General features: G+C 37.3%; 1 protein-coding gene across 1 annotated transcript in view; it reads left to right on the top strand.

Annotated features, from left to right (window-relative positions):
• The window catches only part of CFH (complement factor H), an 84,294-nt gene that overhangs the window by 48,157 nt on the left and 14,787 nt on the right, over positions 1-21,350 (top strand). Inside the window, exons 20-27 of the mRNA XM_081039178.1 lie at positions 2,478-2,651; positions 3,571-3,753; positions 4,213-4,403; positions 11,604-11,727; positions 13,684-13,878; positions 14,299-14,481; positions 16,279-16,461; positions 18,101-18,277. Coding sequence (XP_080895304.1) covers positions 2,478-2,651; positions 3,571-3,753; positions 4,213-4,403; positions 11,604-11,727; positions 13,684-13,878; positions 14,299-14,481; positions 16,279-16,461; positions 18,101-18,277 — 1,410 coding nt within the window. The remainder of the gene's footprint in view (positions 1-2,477; positions 2,652-3,570; positions 3,754-4,212; positions 4,404-11,603; positions 11,728-13,683; positions 13,879-14,298; positions 14,482-16,278; positions 16,462-18,100; positions 18,278-21,350) is intronic.

The following is a 21,350-nucleotide window of genomic DNA, read 5'->3' as shown; positions in this document are numbered from 1 at the left end:
TCATTCTATCTTTAGTTTTCTGGTAAGGCTGTGTCTCCATTGTTTCTTTGCCTTTTGTTGTTGTCTATTATCTCTGTGTGGTGGTATTCTATGATGTTTCCCTCTGTTTCTTCTTTTATTACAGTATGTATTTCGGTTCTGGATGTTTTTTGAGTGGTTACCCTTAAGTTTATGTAAAAGAAAGTTTGATATTTAGAGTATTCCAGTTTCTTCAGTATGCGTATTTTCTCTATTCCCATATTCCAGTTCAGGCCTCTACTCTCCCCCTTTTTATGTTTTGGTTGCCACAAGTTGTCCCTGTTGATGGTGGTCTAATAGCCTCCTTTAGTATTTCTTGTAGTGCAGGTCGTGTATTAGAAAATTCCTTCAGCTTCTGGATATCTGGAAAGGTCTTTATTCCTCCTTCATATCTAAAGGAGATCTTTGCTGGATATATTATTCTTGGCTCATAATTTCTCTCTTTCAATAGTTTGAATATTTGGTTCCATTCCCTCCTAGCTTGTAGAGTTTCTGCTGAAAAATCTGATGATAATCTAATGGGCTTTCCATTGTAAGTTACCGTCTTCTTTTCCCTGGCTGCCTTGAGGATTCTTTCTTTGTCATTGATTTTAGACAGCTTCAATACAATGTGCCTTGGTGAAGGCCTGTTGGGATTGAGGTAATTAGGTGTTCTATTTGCTTCTTGGATTCGAGGATCCAGTTCTTTCCACAAGTTTGGGAAGTTCTCATCGACGATTTGTTTAAATATATTCTCTGTTCCCTTCTCTCTTTCTTCTCCTTCTGGTATGCCCATTATTCTTATATTGCTCTTTCTGATGGAGTCAGAAAGTTCTTGTAGTTCTTTCATTTCTTTTAAGTCTCAAGTCTCTTTCTTCTTCCATCTGTAAATTCCAGGTTCCTATCTTCGATGTCACAGATTCTTTCCTCTGTATGGTCAACTGTACTACCTAAGCTGGATATTTTATTGTTAATTTCTTTTATTGAGTTCTTAATCTCCAGAAATTCTATTTGGTTCTTTTTCAAAATTTCAATCTCTTTTGTAAAATGCTCATGGTGTTCTTTGATTGTGTTTCTGAGTTCATTTAACTGCCTTTCTGTGTTTTCTTGCATCTCGTTCAGTTTTTTTCAGAATTGCAATCTTGAATTCTCTGTCATTTAAATCACATATTTCCATGTCTCTAAGTTCCTTTTCTGGAGACTTTTCACTTTCTTTCTGAGCTATCTTGTTGCCTTGGTTATTCATGGCAATCACTGATTTACTATTTCTCTTCCTAGACATCTACAGGAGTGGCTTCTGCAATAGGTTGATAGGTATGCGAAGAGCTTTTGGAGTTCCAAAGCTCTTTCTGCACCAGATTCAGAGCCCGTTTGTTTCAGCAGTTCTGTTTACTCCTGCAGGGATCCGCCCAGATAGGTGGGGCCAGGGGCGGGGTGAGTTGTAAGAGGTGGCCCAGAGCAATGGTGGCGACCACCACCACAGCCAGTCCTGCTTCCACAGCTCCCTCCCCTTTGCCGAAACTAGTTGAGCTGCGAATCTGTGTCTGCGGTCCACAGTTCTCAGAGCAGCAAATACTCTGTCCTTTGATCCGACACTGCTACTTTATCGCTTCTAGCACCGGGCAGGTGGGGGCGGGGCGAGCTCTGGGAGGGTAGGGAGGGGGCGGCTAGTCTCCGTGCCTAAGGCTTCTGTTCTCCGCTGGGCAGTGAGGGCTTAAACCACAGTTTTCAGCCTTCTTCCCTCAGTCTTTGCTCCGAGGTGTCTGCCGTGAACTTTCAGCCGTGCTATATGCTGCCCCCTCAGCCCTGTGGGCCGTAAGCGGAGCCCTAGCAGTCCGAGTCCTTCCCTCTCCCGCAGCGGCGGTAGTTCCGGGATGCAGTGAGCACGGAGCACTGAGCTAGGTCTGTGGCTCGGCTCCGTCCCCGCACATCTCCTCTCCCTCCTCCCCCACTCGTGCGATTCACCCACCTATAGGTGAATTCAGTAGTGGGCCTCTTCGTCTTGCCTGTCTGCTGTGCAGGGAGTCCTTTGTGGAGTTATTGTTGTCCGATTCATTGTAAATTCCAGGGAGCGCTACAGAGGCTCACCTCACGCCGCCATTTTTCCCCCTCCCGTATTATGAGTTTCTTGTGCTTATACATTCATTTTGAGTTTATGTAATGTATAATATTTACTTTATTAACCTCAAAGAAGAATGTCCAGAAAGCATGTCATTTTTGTTGGCCTCAAAGATGTTTTTTAAACTTCTAGAAGGGATGGGAGAGGAATTTAATGTATAGAAGCTTAAATCTTTTAAAAAATGCATTGTTTATCTCCTTTCTCAATTTTACATGTAAATTTAGAAAATTATTATTTTTTCATGACAGATTACCCATTGATTTTAAAACTCCCCTGAAATAACGCATATATCGGAATTCCTTTGTTCATTTGCATTCAAAATGGTCGTTACATGAGCGACATGTTCTTTCTTCCTATTCAGATGTTTCCTGTGCGAATCCTCCCACAGTGGAAAATGCTCGTCTAGTAGAGGAGATGCCTAAGTATCTATCTGGTGATAGAGTAAGTTATGAGTGCATCAGACCTTTGGCCCTATTTGGGAATGGAGAAGTGATGTGTTTAAATGGAACCTGGACGGAACCACCTCAGTGCAAAGGTAAAGCACCTTATTTCTCTTCCCTGATTTTGGAGAATACATTAGGGACAAAATATGTTGATATAAATACATAGTGAAGTAGTTTCTATGCAGTAAAAATTTTAGTGCATATAAAATGATGTTGCTTAAAGTCCAATGATTTCTATGGACTGATTAAAAAATATGGTCTATTGATATTAGGAAAGCTTTAACCACAGTACAATAGTTGGAATCATGGAACATTCCCCATCTTAAGCATAAAGACACTCAGTTTTTCCCTAGGAATAAATATAGTAAAGACAACTTAAGTCCATTTGGCAGACCTATAGAATTCCACTTTGAGACCCGGACGAGCTGGGGGGATCATAGAACGGGATATAAATGTGGGGTTTTGGGCTTATGGATTATATTTAAAGGTGGGATGCTAGCTGATCTCACCCAGGGAACTAGGTTATATAGAAAAAACTTCTGAGAACCTGGCCTGGGGTACTCCAGGGTTTAGGGTTCAGGAAACACGGGGTACCAACAAAGGATATATGGCATTATCCACTTGAATTTCGGCCTGGTGTATATTTTTCCAAGTGTTTTACTTTGAGCCTACCTTTGTCTTCAAGTATGAAGTGAGTTTTCTGCAGACCGCAAATAGTAGGGTCTTTTTCACTTAAAAAATAGGCAGAGGACATGAGCAGAAACTTCTCCTAAGAAGAATACAAATGGCCAAGAGATATATGAAAACAATGAACATATTTATTAATGTTTCACATGTGCTTTCATGTGGGGTGAGTCTCAGTACAAGTGATTAAAATTACTTCAATGAGTCTTTTCTGTCATCAGAAATCACAAGTCTTCATATTACAAATTGTGCTATGTTTTTATTTGCTTATGTTAACCTGTGATTTTTCTTTGGTCTCTCAATAAATCATATAATATCTATTCTTAGAGTCTAAAGGAAAATGTGGAGCCCCTCCACCTATTCAAAATGGAGACATCACCACATTTCCATTAGCAGAATATGCTCCAGGGTCATCAGTTGAATACCAATGCCAGTTCTTGAATGAACTTCAGGGAAACAAGCAGATAACATGTAGAGATGGAAAGTGGTCAGAACCACCAAAATGCTTAGGTGAGTTTTTTGATGTTCTCATGGGTTCTGAGAAAATCAGTGTAATGCGTGTGATGTTTTCCGGTTTATAATCAAGTTTTGATGAATAAATATACAACAATTCTACCGATTGCTTGTTGACCCAATATGCATATGTGAAGAAATAATTTAAAAATTCTTAATTAAGCAACAACAGCAAAAGGGATTCTTTAATAACAGCTTTCTATGATAATTGACATTATGAATGTTGGATTATAACAGTTAATTGTCACACATTAAACATGGTTCCTCATTTTTACATCATTACTTGTGTGTAATGATTCCCATGTAAATGATGGATTTTCAGTAAGTTTGTTTGAAAAAGGTTTTGAGAAGGAATTTTTTGCCAAATACAGAGGATTTCTATCTGAAAGTCTGAAAATCTGCGGAAAATGTTTGTATGCTATTTAATGTTCTATGTTCACTTTTTTTCACCTTCAGATGCATGTGTGATATCAGAAGAAACTATGGAAAAATATAATATACAGTTGAAATGGACTTACAAGAAAAAACTTTATTCTAAATCAGATGATATTGTTGAATTTATGTGTAAAAGTGGGTATCGTGAAGAGTCACCAAAGTCTGCATTTCGAGCACGCTGTCAGGAAGGGAAATTGGAGTATCCCACTTGTGTGAAAAGATGAAGATAGAACAAAGTCATGAAATTATAACATGCACACTTATTTAGAATTTTTATTATTTTTCCAATTCTTCTCAATTTGTTTCAAGCATTGAAAAATCAGAAATGTTTTATTCATAAATCAGAATTTGTGTAAATATTATATGGAAGATGTCATGTAATCTGAGAGACCAATCTATCACTTCTTAAAAGCATCTCATAAAAATGTGACAAACCAAAAACCTGTGTGTTTATTCATAAAACATCTACGGGCAGAAATTAGATGCAGGCACTTGAGAGCCTGCCTCTATCCACCATTCTCCAAACTCTCTCAGAGCTTCCTCCATAACTTCGGAGGTGTTCTGAGGCTCTTTTTTTTTTTTTTTTTTTTTTTTTTTTTTTTTTTAATTAATTTTATTGGGGTGACAATTGTTAGTAAATTTACATAGATTTCAGGTGTACAATTCTGTATTACATCGTCTATAAATCCCATTGTGTGTTCACCACCCAGAGTCAGTTCTCCTTCCATCACCATATATTTGATCCCCTTTACCCTCATCACCCACCCCCCACCCCCCTTACCCTCTGGTAACCACTAAATTATTGTCTGTGTCTATGAGTTTTTGTTTCTCATTTGTTTGTCTTGTTCTTTTTGGTTTATATACCACATATCAGTGAAATCATAGGGTTCTCTGCTTTTTCTGTCTGACTTATTTCACTTAGCATTATTCTCTCGAGATCCATCCATGTTGTCACAAATGCTCCTATATCATCTTTCCTTAACGCCGAATAGTATTCCATTGTGTATATGTACCACAACTTCTTTATCCATTCATCTATCGAAGGACATTTTGGTTGTTTCCATGTCTTGGCCACCGTAAACAAAGCTGCAATGAACATTGGAGTACACGTGTCTCTGTAGAGAAATGCTTTTATATTTTTGGGGTAGATACCCAGGAGAGCGATTGCTGGGTCATATGGTAATTCTATTCGTAATTTCTTGAGGAACCGTTCTGAGGCTCTTATACCAGAGGAAATGGAAATAAAGGCTTGTCTCCATCTGCCAAATAATATCACTGCACAAACACGTAAAAATCAAACTACGTCATACCTGTGTTAGCCATAAGATGTAGGAGCTTATTACTAAGTTTTGCTTGTCTCTCAATAGCTAAATATACCCCAAAATGATGAAAAAAATGATGTACAAGATGGCCATTTACCCACATAATAATTCACACAAATCATAAAAAAGAATTAGAATCTCATTGGGTGCATAACTATTATTAAACTGATGTGAAAAGTGATCAAAATACAATACCAAGTGTAAACATATACCCACATCCACACAATATGCTTTGGATGATGAATAACTGTACATAGAACAAAGATTGGCAGGAAGTACAATAAAACACCAGAACTGTAGCTGAATTTAAAGAAAATCGGGGTAAGAATTGGTGTTCCATTCCTATATGTTTACCTGGATTTTCACCTTTTCCTCTCCTTAACATATATCACTTTTGAAGCACAGGACTATGTCAATTTTAAATAAACATATACAGAAAGTAAGGTAATATCTGTCAAGAACTACAAAGAACCTAATAACATTTTCATAATTTTTCTGGTATAAACGGTTTTGGAAAGATTCAAACACAAGTGTCCAAAATATGATTTCTATGTTCATACATTTCTAACACACAATTAATTAAAATCAGTTTACTAAACATTTTTAATTTCTAGGAAAAGATGTAAACTTTAAGTTGAAAATTAATACATAAATAACCTAAAAATAATTTGCAGTGATACCTTGTTACTTCCTGTGGCATCAAATCAAGTGGCATTCCTAAAATGAGAAAACTGGCTGTCACCAAGGAGCCAATTTATGCAAATCTGTGTTAGTGGTGACAGCCAGGATTCTCACGTGTAAAGGAACATTGCTACAATTGGCAAGTTCTTTGCTACTGACGTTAACATTTGTACGTATACTGTGTCTGCAAAACCTTTCACCTGAGAGTCGTGGCATCTATGACACCTGCCTATAATCAATTATTACACTGTTGGCTACAAAATGCTCACTTTTTAAGATCAATTCTATCATTTTTTTCTGTGTTTATAAAATGTCACTCTTGTATAAAGATGAATGTGAATTTACCGACTCCACTTAAAGTTTCACCTAAAAAGCTATGGTAAACCTTTATGTTTTGCCCTTTTCCTTTCTATTTTATTTTGTTTTATTTTATTTTACTTATTTGTTTGTTTGTTTATTTGGAGTAAGGAGTTATAGGAAAGACCTTCCATAATAAGCGTAAAGAGTTTCTAATTTTAAAATTTTGTGTGCGCCAAAATGGATTCGTAAAGTTTCATTTGTTCCATTTGTCACAATCAATTACATTCATTATTCTGTTGGAAGCTCAGATTATCCCTAATTTAGCTAATGGGTGCTTCTTGAACTGGCTTCTCGTTGCTTTTAATATATCCCCATTAGTCTTTCAGCATTTCTCTTCCTTTTAGCACAACACCATATTCCAGGCTCACTGTACACTTATCCTGGCCAACACCCATAATCATATAACTTTTCAAGAATTTCTGGTTTGGGGGAGTTTTGAGGTTTTTTCAGAGGTTTATTTGAAGAATAATGTTTAGAACCCAAGAATTTTGGGCTAGTGGTGCTGGATGGGGGTGTTCAATAGTGTTGAAACGTCTTTACTTCTACGGTCTTCCAGTTGTCAGATCTTTGAAGTAGAAATGAAATTTAAAATTCATAGTGCCTATTGGATTTTACAGTTCAAGTTTCATAATGCAGCATTAAAAAACAACTCTGAAATACATTTTCTCTTCCTCTTTACTTCTCTATTCTTACATTTCAATTTTCATGAAGATAACGTCAAAATTAATGCAAACATTACTATGAGCAGCTAAACTACTGAGTGAAGGTTAAAATAGCCTTGCATTTATTTTGCCCCAGGATGTGTGACACTCGGTGTCAGTACTCTCCTCAAAAGTGACTTGAACTAATTCTTATTGTTGGTTGGCTCGCTAAGCAAATTAATGGAGTTCTACATGTGGTTGTATTAGTATATTTTTCAATTATTGATTTTGCTGCTTCCTCTTTTAGTTTGACCTTTGCTTTTGTTTGTTTGTTTATGAAGAACACCAACATGTTTTAAAAGTTGAAGTGATACGAGAATGTTCTATGCAGGATGGTCTTACTTCCATCATAGTTCCCTCATTTAATAAAGGTATAATTTCATCAGTTTCTGATTTATCAATCCCTTGCTGTTTCCGTTGAGAATGTATCTCACTGAGCCTTCTGCTATTTTCCTCTTATGATAATGACTGCTGTGATGAATCTTCTCAGGTGGGCATACTGTTAAGATAAACTGCTAGAAGTAAAATGAATGGATCGCCAGGCCATTTCATAGGTATGTCTACTTCTTTTCCATAGAGGTCTGTATCTTATTCTCTATAATCCTAACCAGCCTCCTTTTTTTGGTCTTGCCAACTGAGGAAGTTGTCAGCCTTTTAGATATTTTTTTTCTGTTTGTAGATAATAAATGGTATCGCTGTATCGTTTTAATGTGTATTTCATTATTGTAAATGTGGTTATTTGCATTTAAGATATCTAATGACCATTTGCTTGGATTTTTTTCTCTTAATTTTCTATTTAAGATACTGGTCCCCTTTTTCTATTATTGTTCCTTGTTTAGAATTCATAAGATTATCACTTTTCACATTTCTGTGATAGGTTTTACATATATTTTCCAAGTTGTTATTTGGCTTTTGAGTTCATGTTAATTTTTCTAGGCAGACATTGTTGAAAGATATGCTCTTATAATTACTACTTATTTTATTTATTCCAGTTCTGAGTCATAGTTTTAAACATTCTGTTCTTAACAAATGTGCCCATAGATTTTGTGCTGAATGTGGGGGGTTTCTTTTCTTATATGGAGATCTCTACAACTAAATAGAGTGTGGCAGTATGAATTTTATTTTTCAGAATGATTCTCCAGTTATCTAAGAGTATTAAAAACGTTGTCTTGTGCTAGTCGTTTGAATTATGACTTATATCACATAACAGTTTCTTTGTGTGTGTTTCCCTTTCTATACTTTCTACAATAATCCACTTTCTATCTGTCTACTCTGGGGGCAGCACCAACTGTACCATTGTAAAGGCTTCTTAAATATAATATGCAGTGGGGCTAGCTGTCACCTAAGTGTCTCCTTGTTTTTAGAGCTTTTGTGGCTATTGTTCTCTGTCTCTAGGAACCTTAGAAAGAACTTGTCGAAATCAAAATAAAAGCTATGTGTCTTTGCATTGTGTGCTCTGCTTGGATGAATATCACTTGTGGTCTTTAATTCAGAAGTTCATCTTAACAGGAAACTAATCAGTCTTTTTGGCAAAAGTTATCTCAGACTTGTTGAAAGTTTAAGGGTATAAAATACAGCATTTCCTGTCGGATTGGATCAGGAGACCTTGCAGCCATCCAGGTCTATACTTCATGTCCCCATGTGATACCTCAGTAACAAGGAAATGAAACCCTGTGTCAGTGAGGGAGTCATCTAGATTTGGACACGTCAAATCCCATCAGGGTCTGTATCTCTCAAAAAAAACAAAGAAATAAAAACTTGAGCAGAGCTTCAAGGATCTGGAAAGGATAACAATTATATAGAAATCATGATACTCAAAACCCCAAAGCTATGGCTGTCCCCCAAGAATTATCAACGTGGGCCTGTGTTTCTTCAAGCACACATGACATTTTCTACTTACCAGTTTTCTAAAGAGATAGTATTATAAGAAGTTCGATTCTGAGTTCTTTTCCTTTGAAATAAAGAAGAAAGGCATTTGTGAAAACTTTCTCAGTAAATTCGTAGTATGGACAAATGTGTTTATGAACTTAAGAATTATTGACAATGCCGCTGAGACTTCCGCTGCTTTTCTTTTTGGACCAGTGTACATTTGCATTCTTCAGAAAGAGTATTGCACTGTTTTTCTCAGATGTTCTTTGTATGTTTCTGAGCAACAGGAAGAGTCAACGCATTGGTTCCTGTAATTGTGGAATGAGGGGAATTATGAAGGAAAAATCCAAACGAAGCCAACAGAACTGCCTCCAACAGAAATAAATAATAAAGTAAAATCAATACTTTGACGCCTGCTGATGGATTTCAAGGACTGGAAAGTTTCGGGGAGGAGGCATGGTTCCTACTAAATCCCCATCAACTTGCCTATGTGGCTTGTGCAGCAAACAGATACATGTTGGAGATAACAGTGGATGACTGTAAGGGTAATCAGCTGTATCAAATGCAACCTGTTTACCTAATGTTGTTTCATTGATTGAGCAAGTGGAAACAGTCCCTGTAATATCTTAGGACATGCTGATGTGCAGCTTTTCGTCTGGCAAATGCTGCTTTCTCTATACTTGTGGGTATAGATATATACTTGGGGTATGTTGGGATAGCCCTTTTAGCTTAAACACACACACACACACACACACTCACACATACACACACACACACACACATACACACACACACACACACTTCCCCACAACCTAAAAATCCAAAGTGCGACCCGTAGTGGGTCTCCTAAGATTTGGGAGGCAACATAGCCCTCATTTGAAGATGCTCCTCTAGCTCATGTATTAATGGTCCCCAGAAGCTACTGGTGCGAGTGAGGCACAAAACAAGAGGAGGCTTTGTCACAGGTCCAGGCCGCCATGCAAGAGGCTCTGCCACTTGGGCCACATGACCCAGCCGATCCCAGGGTGCTGCAGAGTCAGTGCTGGAAATGAATGGTGTTTGGAGCCTTCCCCCGTCCCCTGTGGGTGAGTCACAGACCTGTGGGCCTTAAGGATTTGGGAGCTTTGGCCTCTACTGGACCTTAGCCCAGACTGAAGACTTGACATAGGCCAACGTTTCATTTTGTTTACCCAAATCCAACTGTTACCTCACCATTTACTGGAAAAAACTTTCCCCACTGAATGATGTGTGTGGGTGTGTATGTCTGGTGTCACTGATTTCCCCAGAAAACTTGCTTATCTTTATGACAGTTCCACATCATGATAAATACAATAACTTTATTACAAATCTAGATATCCTGAATTAGAAGTACTCCATTTTGTTTTTTCAGGATGAATTTCCACATGAATTTTTGAATGATGTCAATTGTTTTTTTGGTTAAATAAGAGAATTTTTCTTGGGTCACATTCAAAGCATAAATTGATTGGGGAGAATGTGTCATCTTAATGAAGGTAAGTGTTCAATCCATAAACATTATGAACTTCTTCTTTCACTTGCATTTCAAATTTTTTCTCAGCAATGTTTCTCAATTTTCATAGTGGACATGTTACAAATATTTTGTTGAATTTATTCCTTGATATTTTAAGTTTTTTCATAGTTATAAAAAATAATATTGTTTTAAGTTTCATTTTCCAAAGTTTGTTCCCAATATAAAGAAAATCCTTTTGTGTGTTAGCTCTAGTTGATCTTTTTTGTGGAAGCCTTAAAGTTTTTCTAAATGACAAATTCATACTAAATCTTTCCTTCCCATTTTCATGCCTTTTTTACCCTTCCCTTTGTGAATTTGATATCACCTGGATTAATTTATTATTATTATCATTATTATTATTATCATTATCATTATCAAATGCTTTTCATTATTCTCTGGTAAGTGTCTTTTGAATTTTGTTTTATCTGGTGTTACCATAACCACTCCTCCTTTTGTTTGCTGAGTTCATACAAGGTTTACATTTTTCAACATTTTGCTTTCAACGTGTCATGTTTTTACATTTTAATGGCTCCCTTTGGAAACAGCATATAATTGGGTTTTCCTTTCCTTCCTTTAATCCAATTCTATTTTATCTTATTTATTATTGGCCTGTTAAACTTATATCAATATTTAGTACTGGCGGATTAATTTACACCATTTTTACCAATTGGTACTATTCGTCCCATCTATTCTTCAGGGTCCTTACCTCCATTCGTTTACATTAGTACCATGCCTTTAGCATTTATTTTATACATTCATTGTTGAACTTTTTGGTAGTTGGATGAACACTTACAGGAGACATCTTGGCAGTCACAAGAGTAGTTGATCATTAATGGGGATTTAGGCCTTTGGTAAAACTCATCGAACTTTGATATTTACAGTGACCTCGATAAAGTAGCTTTCTGGCAGAGCCCTTAAATTCAGAATCACACTTGATGCCTGCTTGTGCAGCAGACTTCAGCCCCACACAGCACGACTGGAACTTGTCCTGGGACTCCATTGGGAAGAGCGAACATGCTGCTGATGATCAATGTCATCCTCACCTTGGGGGTGTCCTTGGGGGCTCACGCAGAAGGTAAGTTGGAACTACTTCAATATTCAAGTTCCTTTTTAAGTGTAACTTACCTCTTTCATTTGTCTTTATTTTTTAAATGAATCAACTGGTACAAATAATCTGTTTTATTAGAGGTGGGATAATTATCACCTATTCACCTAAGGGGAAATCAAAATCAATTTTCTGTCTTCTGAGTTCCACAGCCTGAACAGCCAGTCCTATTGATTAGGGAGTCATGTTGAATAGGTTCATGAAAACTTGACATGAAAATGTTTTGCAGAAAAGCTTGAATATAACTCCAAAGTGTTTGGGGGATTCTTATTTGTAGCACAGGAAACTTTGGAGAACGATGGAATTCTTCATGATCTTACCTATGGCAATGATTTTACGGGTTCTTATGTCAAAACTCATCAAATCCTACATTTTAAATATATTCAGTTTACTGTGTTTTAATATATAAAGCTCTTAAAGGTCATTAATGTCGCTATCAATTATTAATATTTAACAAAATTAGCTATATGCAATAGACATATTGCCGTTAATAGAAATGGAATATATTCTTAATTTCCATTGTAATCCCAATACATTTTAATTTGTTTTCTGAGATCATGGACAAATGTTGAAAATTTGGAAGTTTAAAAAAAAATCACTTCTATCATTACATTTACGAATTCTTCATTATGATTTTCTGTCTGTCATTTTAGTTTATAATCCCGTCCTCTCATTTTCCAGTTCTCCTAACTGAACACTCTCATGACCTTTATAGCGTCTCATTAAATACCAGATATGAGTAAAATATGCATCACTGTACATTATTAATTTCATAATTTGTTGCATGTGGGGTTTTGCATATTATTTAATTGGTGTGTTTCCTTCGCTACCAACAGTAACGCCTCAAGAAAGCTTCCAGAGGTCCCCCTTAAATGCTCCCCACACCCCAGCTCCCCCAGAAGAACGACTTCTGTATCCATCACCTCAGAGTCCCCTGGGTCTGGGGTTTGGGAGTGGCTTAGCTGCCAAGGTCAGACTCAGGCTCTTGAGTCAGGACAAGGCCCTCAGCGGCCATCCTGGAGGGCGGCTGCCAAGACAGCTCCCTCCCGGGGCTTTTGGCAGCAGCCTCAGGGCCTAAACACACGGGTCTCCATAGGAGGCTTGATTGGTGGCTCAATTCCCCAGAGACAGTGATCTGAGAGAGAGGAGGAAGCCTCCACACCTCTCGTACCTGGTCACACACTGTCCCCTCAGCCATACGTGGTCTAGAAAAGAGTCACTGAGTCCAGTACAGGTACGAGGTGGGGAGGGAGGCAATTAGGCGGGAGGAGATTAAAGATACTGGAACTTTGTAAAGCCATCACCTGTCACAAAATGCCACTTAATTCAATGGGGTATTTTATTTCCAGGGATGTTTCTTTAGCCCCTTTCAAGTGTTTTCTGTCCCAACAATCATATTTCTTTTCTTTATCCATCACAGTTCATTGTAAAGGTGGTCCACACTTAAGCTGGATATTCCATGAATCAAAAAGTATAATGACACTAGTAATAGGTCAGTGGCCTTAGTGTTGTCTCAGGGCCCAAGCCCAGATGAATTTTGAAAGTCTGATACCCTTGAAGAGGTGGCTATTATCACCTGAATCAGACCTCCACGTGCAGAACAATTTGAGTGAAAGGATTATTTATTTATTTATTTACTTACTTACTTACTTACTTAGATAATATTGACATATAACATTGTATTAGTTTCAGGAGCAAAAAATGATGATTCAATATTTGTACATATTGTGAAATGATCACAAAACAAGTCTTATTACGTCATCTGAATTTATAACTTTTGCTGTCCTAGAAATCTAATGCAATGAGTGTAATTATGTTAATGAAAAAATGTGACTCATCAGTGAAATAATTTGTCTTTCAATGGATTTTTATTAAAGCAAAACATTATTCATACTTTATTTTTGCTTTGTTTGTTTTTATTGCCAGTTCAACCCTGTGCTTTTCCTGAAATAAAACATGGAAGCCTATATAATGAAAATAGATACAAACCGTACTTCCCAGCAGCTGTAGGAAAGTGGTATCACTATTCCTGTAATGACAGCTTTGTGACTCACTCAGGATCATACTGGGGTCGCATTACTTGCACACCAGAAGGATGGTCGCCAGCAGTGCCCTGCCGCAGTACGTACACCTCTTTATAATAGTGCGTGTGTAAATATTTCTAAGAGCAGAAGTGAAAAGCGCACAGGAGAAAACAAGTAAGTATTGTGTGAGGAAAACAAGGTCAAGTTCTATGAGCAAGTGACCAATATAGGTTCCCCTTTTATGAGGAGTCTTCATTAATAAAACATCAGAGATAAAAATAGAGACTTGACGAGAATACCTATTTCATTTACACATTTTAATTATAAAACTACAAATAAGTGATATGAGTATAGATTTTTCTATTTAAGAAACATTTGGCAGTACCTTAGTTTTTCTTATGCTATATGTTATAGTTGGATGCTTTTGCATTCTAAATTAAATATTGTAAAAATAACTTTTTAATTTAACGTCTTGAACAAATTTATGAGTTTTTATTCATCATTTTGTAATTCTTAGGAAGATGTCTCTTCAGGTATGTGGTAAATGGATATATCCCACGTTATGAAGACTATCTTAAAGATTATTTCCAGGGTGATACTGTAAGAGTTGAATGTTATCACGGCTACAGCCTTCCCGATCAGCAGACATCAGTGACATGTACGGAGAATGGCTGGTCCCCTCCTCCCACGTGCATTGTCAGTAAGTAAACTTGTCTGAGATCCCAGGATGTCTGTGATTTTCTAAGACTCACCCGCAATAACTGGCAAAATGTTCATGGCAGCTTCTTCTTCTGCCAGTGCACCTGTTTGCTTTTATCCTTCCAAGTGTGTGAGTGGATACGCTGAACTCCGGATGCGTATGTTGAGAAATAAATGAGCTTACTGATAGACCTTAGTCAATATCACAGCACAAGACGACAAAGTGGGTCCGTGTAGGAATCACGTGCCATCAGCCTGGGGCTCAGTCACGGTTTCTATGGTCCCCGGCACAAAGGGCACCCAAGGTGACAGTCTCCATGGATAGAGCTTCCCTGTGAGCTCGGGGATCTAGCAGAGAAGTTTCAGCACAGCATCACAGGAAAAGCGTCCAAGAGCAGAGGCCATGAAGAAGCAAGAGGGACAGGCCGCCACCTGAGTTCCCTCCCCTAGACGCAGGTCTTGGGGGGTTGGGGATGCTGGCTTTCATGTCATTCTGGAAGGCTAAGTGGGTAATGCGTCAACTTGACCCTTCAAGGCTCTAAACTAAACTTTACTACAGCTGGTCTGGGAGCTTTACTCAAGGACGAGTTTATTCAGAATGCGGATGAGTGAGGCCTCTTGTGGTCTCTGTACTAAGGATGGTGTTTAAAGAGGTCGTTCCACTCTGATCACATCGGACTGTTTTCCAGGGTTGTGTGTGCTCTGGAAATCTTTGAATTTGTGGGATTCGTCCTCTGGCAGTTACCCATTCTCATGGGGTTGTGCCCTACACTGTAGTGTGATATGTTCTGCCTAAGACTCTAGTGATTTCTGTGCAGATCCGTTGAGCTCTATGTTACAGTCCATAGTTTCTTCCTCTGGTTCTCTACGTTCAAGTTCTAGTGATGTCCACTTCTGTGAGACCATGGACTTTTGTGTACTTTACTAAGTACAATTAACATACTCTGATATGCCAAGGGTTGTCTCCTCTACTGTTGTAGTCTGGAAAAAAAAAAACCAAATAAAGTTACTTTGAGGGTAGAGCTCACACATTTGCCTCTATCCTTCCAGAATTGTCATTAGGCCCTGGGTGTTTCCCCAAGTCTCACAAGTTGATTTTCATATATTTAATTCAGTTTCCTCATTGTTTATGGCTGGAACTTACTATTTCTCAACTCTTCTTGCCTGGTATTTATCAGTTTGGTAAATTTCTTCAATGAACCACCTTAACTATGTCCATTCTCTCTAGTGTTTGTTTCTATTTCAGTTCTGCTCATATTTTTATTTTCTGCAATTTGATTTTTTCCACTTTAATGGGGTATAACTGCCCAATAGGAATTGCGTATGTTTAAGGTGCACAGCTTGCTATTTGATATACGTTGTGAAATAATCACCATGATCACCCTAATTACCATATCCGTCAGCTCACATAGTTACTTTTTTCCTTGTGATGAGAACACGTAAGCTCTAGCCTCAGAATGTTTCAAGCAAAATGCACGAAAGGACCCATTGCTAGGAGAACTCTGGGCAGCTGGAGGATTCCAGGTCCATTAGATACACAGGTTTCTAGTAATTTCTTGGAAGGGATTCTGAGTATTTTAAATCTTGCTTTGCTCCTAAATAATTTTTAATTAAGTATCTTGTTGTAATACCTTTGGAAACCAATAGCCAATCTTCTCTGACTCAAGACCTTGATTAAGTTTTTCCAGGTTTTCATGTACAAATGGCTCCGTAGTTTCTATATGGTTATGTTGTTTGAGTCCTTGTGAAAATGTTTATTGAATACATGCTTATATTTTCTATGCTCCCTGCCTTTTAGAAACATGTTCAAAATCGGACCTGGAAATTCCAAATGGATTTATTTCTGAATCTGATCCTACATATCCTCTACATAAACGAGTACAATATAAGTGTAAACAAGGATATGTGACGACAGATGGTCAAACCACAGGGTCGATTACATGTCAGGAAACTGGATGGTCGGCTCAGCCCACATGCATTAGTAAGTCATTCACAATGTTAGTGTTCATTGTCCTGGTGACCAGTGTACAAAAGTTTCCTTTATCTGAATTATTTTTGTCTGTGGTGGGGAGTAGGCTGAGGTGGTTGCATTTGAAGAGATACAGAATGTTGAGAAACTTAAATAATATTATGCCTGTTAAGATTAATTGCTAGTAGGGTGGAATTCAGTCCATCTTTCAGTTTAAGTTCTTTCCACTGTGCAGCATCCTGTGACTTAGTAACTAGTTAGGAGCCTTTTGTGGCTGCCAGTGTAAGCCCATTTATTTTTAGCTGAGACCTTTTTGCCTGTTGTACCTGTTTTTAGGTAATCAGACTTTTATGTCCGAGTGTTTGTTCCTAGACATAAAAGTTATGTTTTTCAGGGAAAGTATGGGTTCACAGGGCATCATGTTGGAATATTGTCACCTGTGTAATTTATATGCTGGAGTATGTCACCTGTGGAATTCGTATGTCAGATATCGAAGCCTGGGTGCTCTTCTGAAAACTGATTTCCTTTAGAAAACCTACACAGACACCTCGTTAGGGAGACAGAGAAGCGCTTCCAGACGGAACAGATCGCTCTGTGCTGAGCAGGGTCCCCGAACCATGGCCCTGAAGTTCATGGAGATTTTCTAAGAGCTGTCGGCTCAGGTCATGTTATTATCCCAAAGCTGTGCAGTGAGATGTGTGACTCACTTTAGGTGGATATTTAAATTGTCCTCTTTTACAATATGTATTTCATTTCTTCCTTTTAATATTTTTTTTTGCTTACTAATGGGTATTATCCAAGAGAAAGAGGATAAAAAATGTCTCCATATCAAACTCACTTTGTACTAAATAGTGATCAGTTATCCATTATAAACTCTTATTAGGGAAGAGAAAATATCTATTATAATTGTTTTCTAATATATTTTAGCTTTACTTTGTTTAAAGCTTTATGCTAGCTGGCTACGTTAACACATTATAAAATGTGAAGTAAATTATCTAAACCTTTATTAACATCACTCTAGTATAGGGTTAGTGAAATTTTAGACTAGTTTTTAGCATTTTACTATCTTATACTAATTATAAACATGAAACTCTTAGTACATTCACTCTTGAAGTATAAAAGAATACACAGCCATTAGGAAAATATTTGGAAAAGGAAAGTTAGCATGCAAGTTTTAAAAATTTGTATGTTTAAAGTAGAATTTTGAGAATATTTCAAAATTTAGTCTTATTGTTGAAAATTAATCTTTTTGTTCAACGAATCAAACTTTTTGGCATATGTGTTACAACTGCTAATAATCGTGGCACACAAAATACTCTTCTGCTTCGCGGGGAAAAAAAGTATGACACATCTGTAATGGCCTGTTTTATTGCTAGCATAGAATAAATACCTGAGTATCATTTAATTGAGGAAAATGTTCTTAAAACAAATTTTCCATGTTAAGTGAGAAGAAAACAGCTTTATACAAACAAACATTTTCATTTTGAGTAGCTATGTTAAAACAATGATTTATCACTAGTATTCTTAGATTACTTTTATATGATACATAATTTATTAGCACATAGTAATTGGTAAAGCTTTTTTCCTTGCTCAATAAGACTGTACATTAAATAATATTAGAAATGAAATCCTCGATTCTATTATGCATTAGAATATTGTGATGTGCCCGTATTTGAGAATGCCAGAGCCATAGGTCATCGAACGTGGTTTAAGGTCAACGAAAGGTTGGACTATATATGCCATGATGGATATAAAAATGGAAATGGACACACCAGTGGTACCATAGTATGTGGTGACAATGGTTGGTCTGACACACCCACATGTCATGGTAAGTACTGTTTTCAGGTATTCTTATTTCAGGGTTACCAAAATTAACAAAATGTATTTAAAATGTTTCATTTTTTAACAAAATGGAATTATATAAAGTCATTTTTTTTGGTTTTTCTGGGTTTTTTTGTTTTTTTTATTTATTAAATTTATTGGAGTGACAATTGTTAGTAAATTTACATAGATTTCAGGTGTACAATTCTGTATTACATCATCTATAAATCCCATTGTGTGTTCACCATCCAGAGTCATCATTTTTAAGGAACAATGATTAAAATCAAGGTGTCTCCTGAATTAAACTGGGTGAGATGGTGTTTTGAAGCCCAAAGATAAAAATCTATTTAACCCAGTACATTAATGTAATGTTTCCTATGGTCCATATATATCATAGATTTGTGGGAAAAGTATAATTGTTTTTGTTATTCTAAATGTAAGCTGTTGTGTTGTCTAAAAATGGGCACTCATTCCCAAAATTACAGTTTCCTACAACTTCCTCAGACTTTCGGTCCTGAATTTCGGCTTTACACCTCCCTCCTTGAGTGTTAATTTTTGCAGGTCCCGAAGAGCTGTTTATTTTTGACTTTGACAAGGTTTGTGGACTATTACATGCCTATCATTTATGTTTGCCAATCAGCTGTCTGTCTACCAGAGTTAGAAATAGAACTTCCATCTGTAGAAAACTGAGTGGATGTAGAGTATTCCAACTCAGGAAACAGTATGTGCACAGCTTTGAAAACAAAACAATATTTGGGAAATATTGTGCTGAGCTGATTCTACTTAAGAGTTGGGAGAATTTTAGGTGGAGATTTGGATAGGGTGATGGCTGAGGAGATGTAAAGCAGAGAACAGATTTGGGATAAATTTTGGTGGTAGAAAACATACATGTTACTCGATGTTGAGTGTACGATGGAGTAATAATCGAGGGACTCGCATATTTGTTTTTCTATTGTTTTCATAAGCAAGAAAGTGAATGGAAATGCCTTTTTGTAAGGTGGTGAGGGAAGGTGAAGAGCGCTTTGAGGGGAACGTGTCAACTTTTGACTTGGGCACGTGGTGGCTAAACTGTCAAGGACAATCAAGATTGAATTGTAAACTAGAGTTGAATGTATTGGTGTAGCCCGAGATACATACCTGTGAGATTATCACCATGTAGACTGCGACATCATGTGGGAAGAGAATACAGAGTAAAAAAAGGAAGAGAACTCAGGACTGAGCCCTACAGCATTCCAGCAGTTAGAGGTCAGACAGAAGAAGAAAGGAAACTCAGAAACAAGAGAAAAGGAAGTTGGAGTGAGTGTTGTCATAGATGTGAAGAGAAAAATTGATTAAGGCAAAGGAAGTATAATAGGGGGGTTAATAGTGAATCCTATGGAGTCAGCTTGGACGGCTTCTAATTCCATTCCACCATTGGCTCAGCATGTATCACAGGGCAACTGCCAAGCCAGTTTTAAGCTTCGTTCACTCTTGCTTAGGTGTACAATGTTCCATTATGACAAATCTCTTAGTGTTTCAAAGGAAGTTGGGGTTATTCGCCTAAATTTTCTGTACGGAGCTCTGGCCACAGTGCTTGCTGGACAATAAACTCATGGGCATTGTAATCTAGTTACATTATTATCATAGTTATTGTGGGAAATGGTCCTAATTCAGCTAATATGTGCAGTTAGAGGACTGTGAAACTGTGGTGCATTTGGCTGCATAGAAGCCGACAATAAGTGTAACAGAAACAGTTTTTGATGGAATAAATGGAGCAGAGCCTATTTAGAATCTGCTGAAGAAAAGGATTAGCGAGCCACTTAAAACTGCATGTAGGCATAACTCTTTCAAGAATAAAGAGGGTCGGGGAGTAAAACATTGAGAGTATTGCCATAGGAAACTGTGCACTAAAGGGAATAGATTTGTTTTGTTTAATAAACACACACAGTTTATTATCGAGATGGCGCAGACACACTTAGTTCTGCTTTGGGCCCAGTTAAATGTGCTTCATTCAGGCTGTCAGCAAACACCTAGAAATAGGCTAAGAGACAATGGTGAAAAATCCAAATGGTGAAAAAAGCCTGCCTTTTGAGAGCTTTCATTCCAGGATTAAAAAAAAACAGTGAATTAAGTCAAGTAATTTACCAAATGATAAAAATATTTCTAATATATTTTTATTGGCTGTGTTCAAAGAAACAAAAGAGTCCAAGAATTTAGAAACTAGGAGGAGACTGAAGGCTCTATTTCATGTATGAAGGCATCCATGCGCAGAAAGATTGAAAACCAGTCAGGATAGAAATAAAGATCTGTGCAACAGCAAGAGAGGAAAGAACTTGACCTATTTAAAAATATTTAAAGACCATAAGGCCTGGAGTCTAGCTGCATAGGGGGAGAGAGATATAAGATGACATTAAAAGTGTAGGGAAAAGATGGATCATAAAGAGTTTGGATTTTATCCTGAGTAGAAGGGGGAATTTTTAAGATGATCATGAATTTCTTTCTGGAGTTATAAGTATGAAGCTGGAAACTTTTACAGAGACCTGCTTTAAAAAGAACACAAAATACGTAATTCTCAGGGTCTTTCCAATGTCACTGGACAGGGCAGGAAAACATGAAGGAGAGGGAGCTGAAACGACAGAGGCAGTGGTACAGAGAAGCCGATGTGGCCAATATTGCTTCTATTGAAAATTTCATGGCAATTATGACCTTGTGACACACCGGTAGGTACACGCCAGCATGGTGTAAGGCTCCCAAGTATTGAATAAACAAATGACAGCTTTGTATTCTTTTCAAACATCATTCCTCAATCATTGCACACTGATTGGCTGATATCTGAGTTTACTTTAAATGTCCTACAAGGCTTCTCCTTTGGGGAGAGGGTCCCAAAGGGGAATGGTTTTTCTCACAAACTACTTAAACCAAACAGTGTTTACAGCAAGCATAAATAAATATACACTTCAGAATCAAAAAGCCATGCCTACATTTCCAACTATCAGTGCTAGGATTTAAAATTTTGACTCTTGGAAAGAGATAAACGTCTCTAATTCAGCGTATACTCATTCATACTCTTCAATCACATTTCTTAAGTCATTGTCTCTAAA

Source organism: Rhinolophus hipposideros, assembly GCF_964194185.1.
Source record: "Rhinolophus hipposideros genome assembly, chromosome: 26".
NCBI lineage: Eukaryota > Metazoa > Chordata > Mammalia > Chiroptera > Rhinolophidae > Rhinolophus > Rhinolophus hipposideros.
The sequence above is the reverse complement of the archived record's forward strand: the minus strand, read 5'-3'. Positions and strand labels throughout refer to the sequence as shown.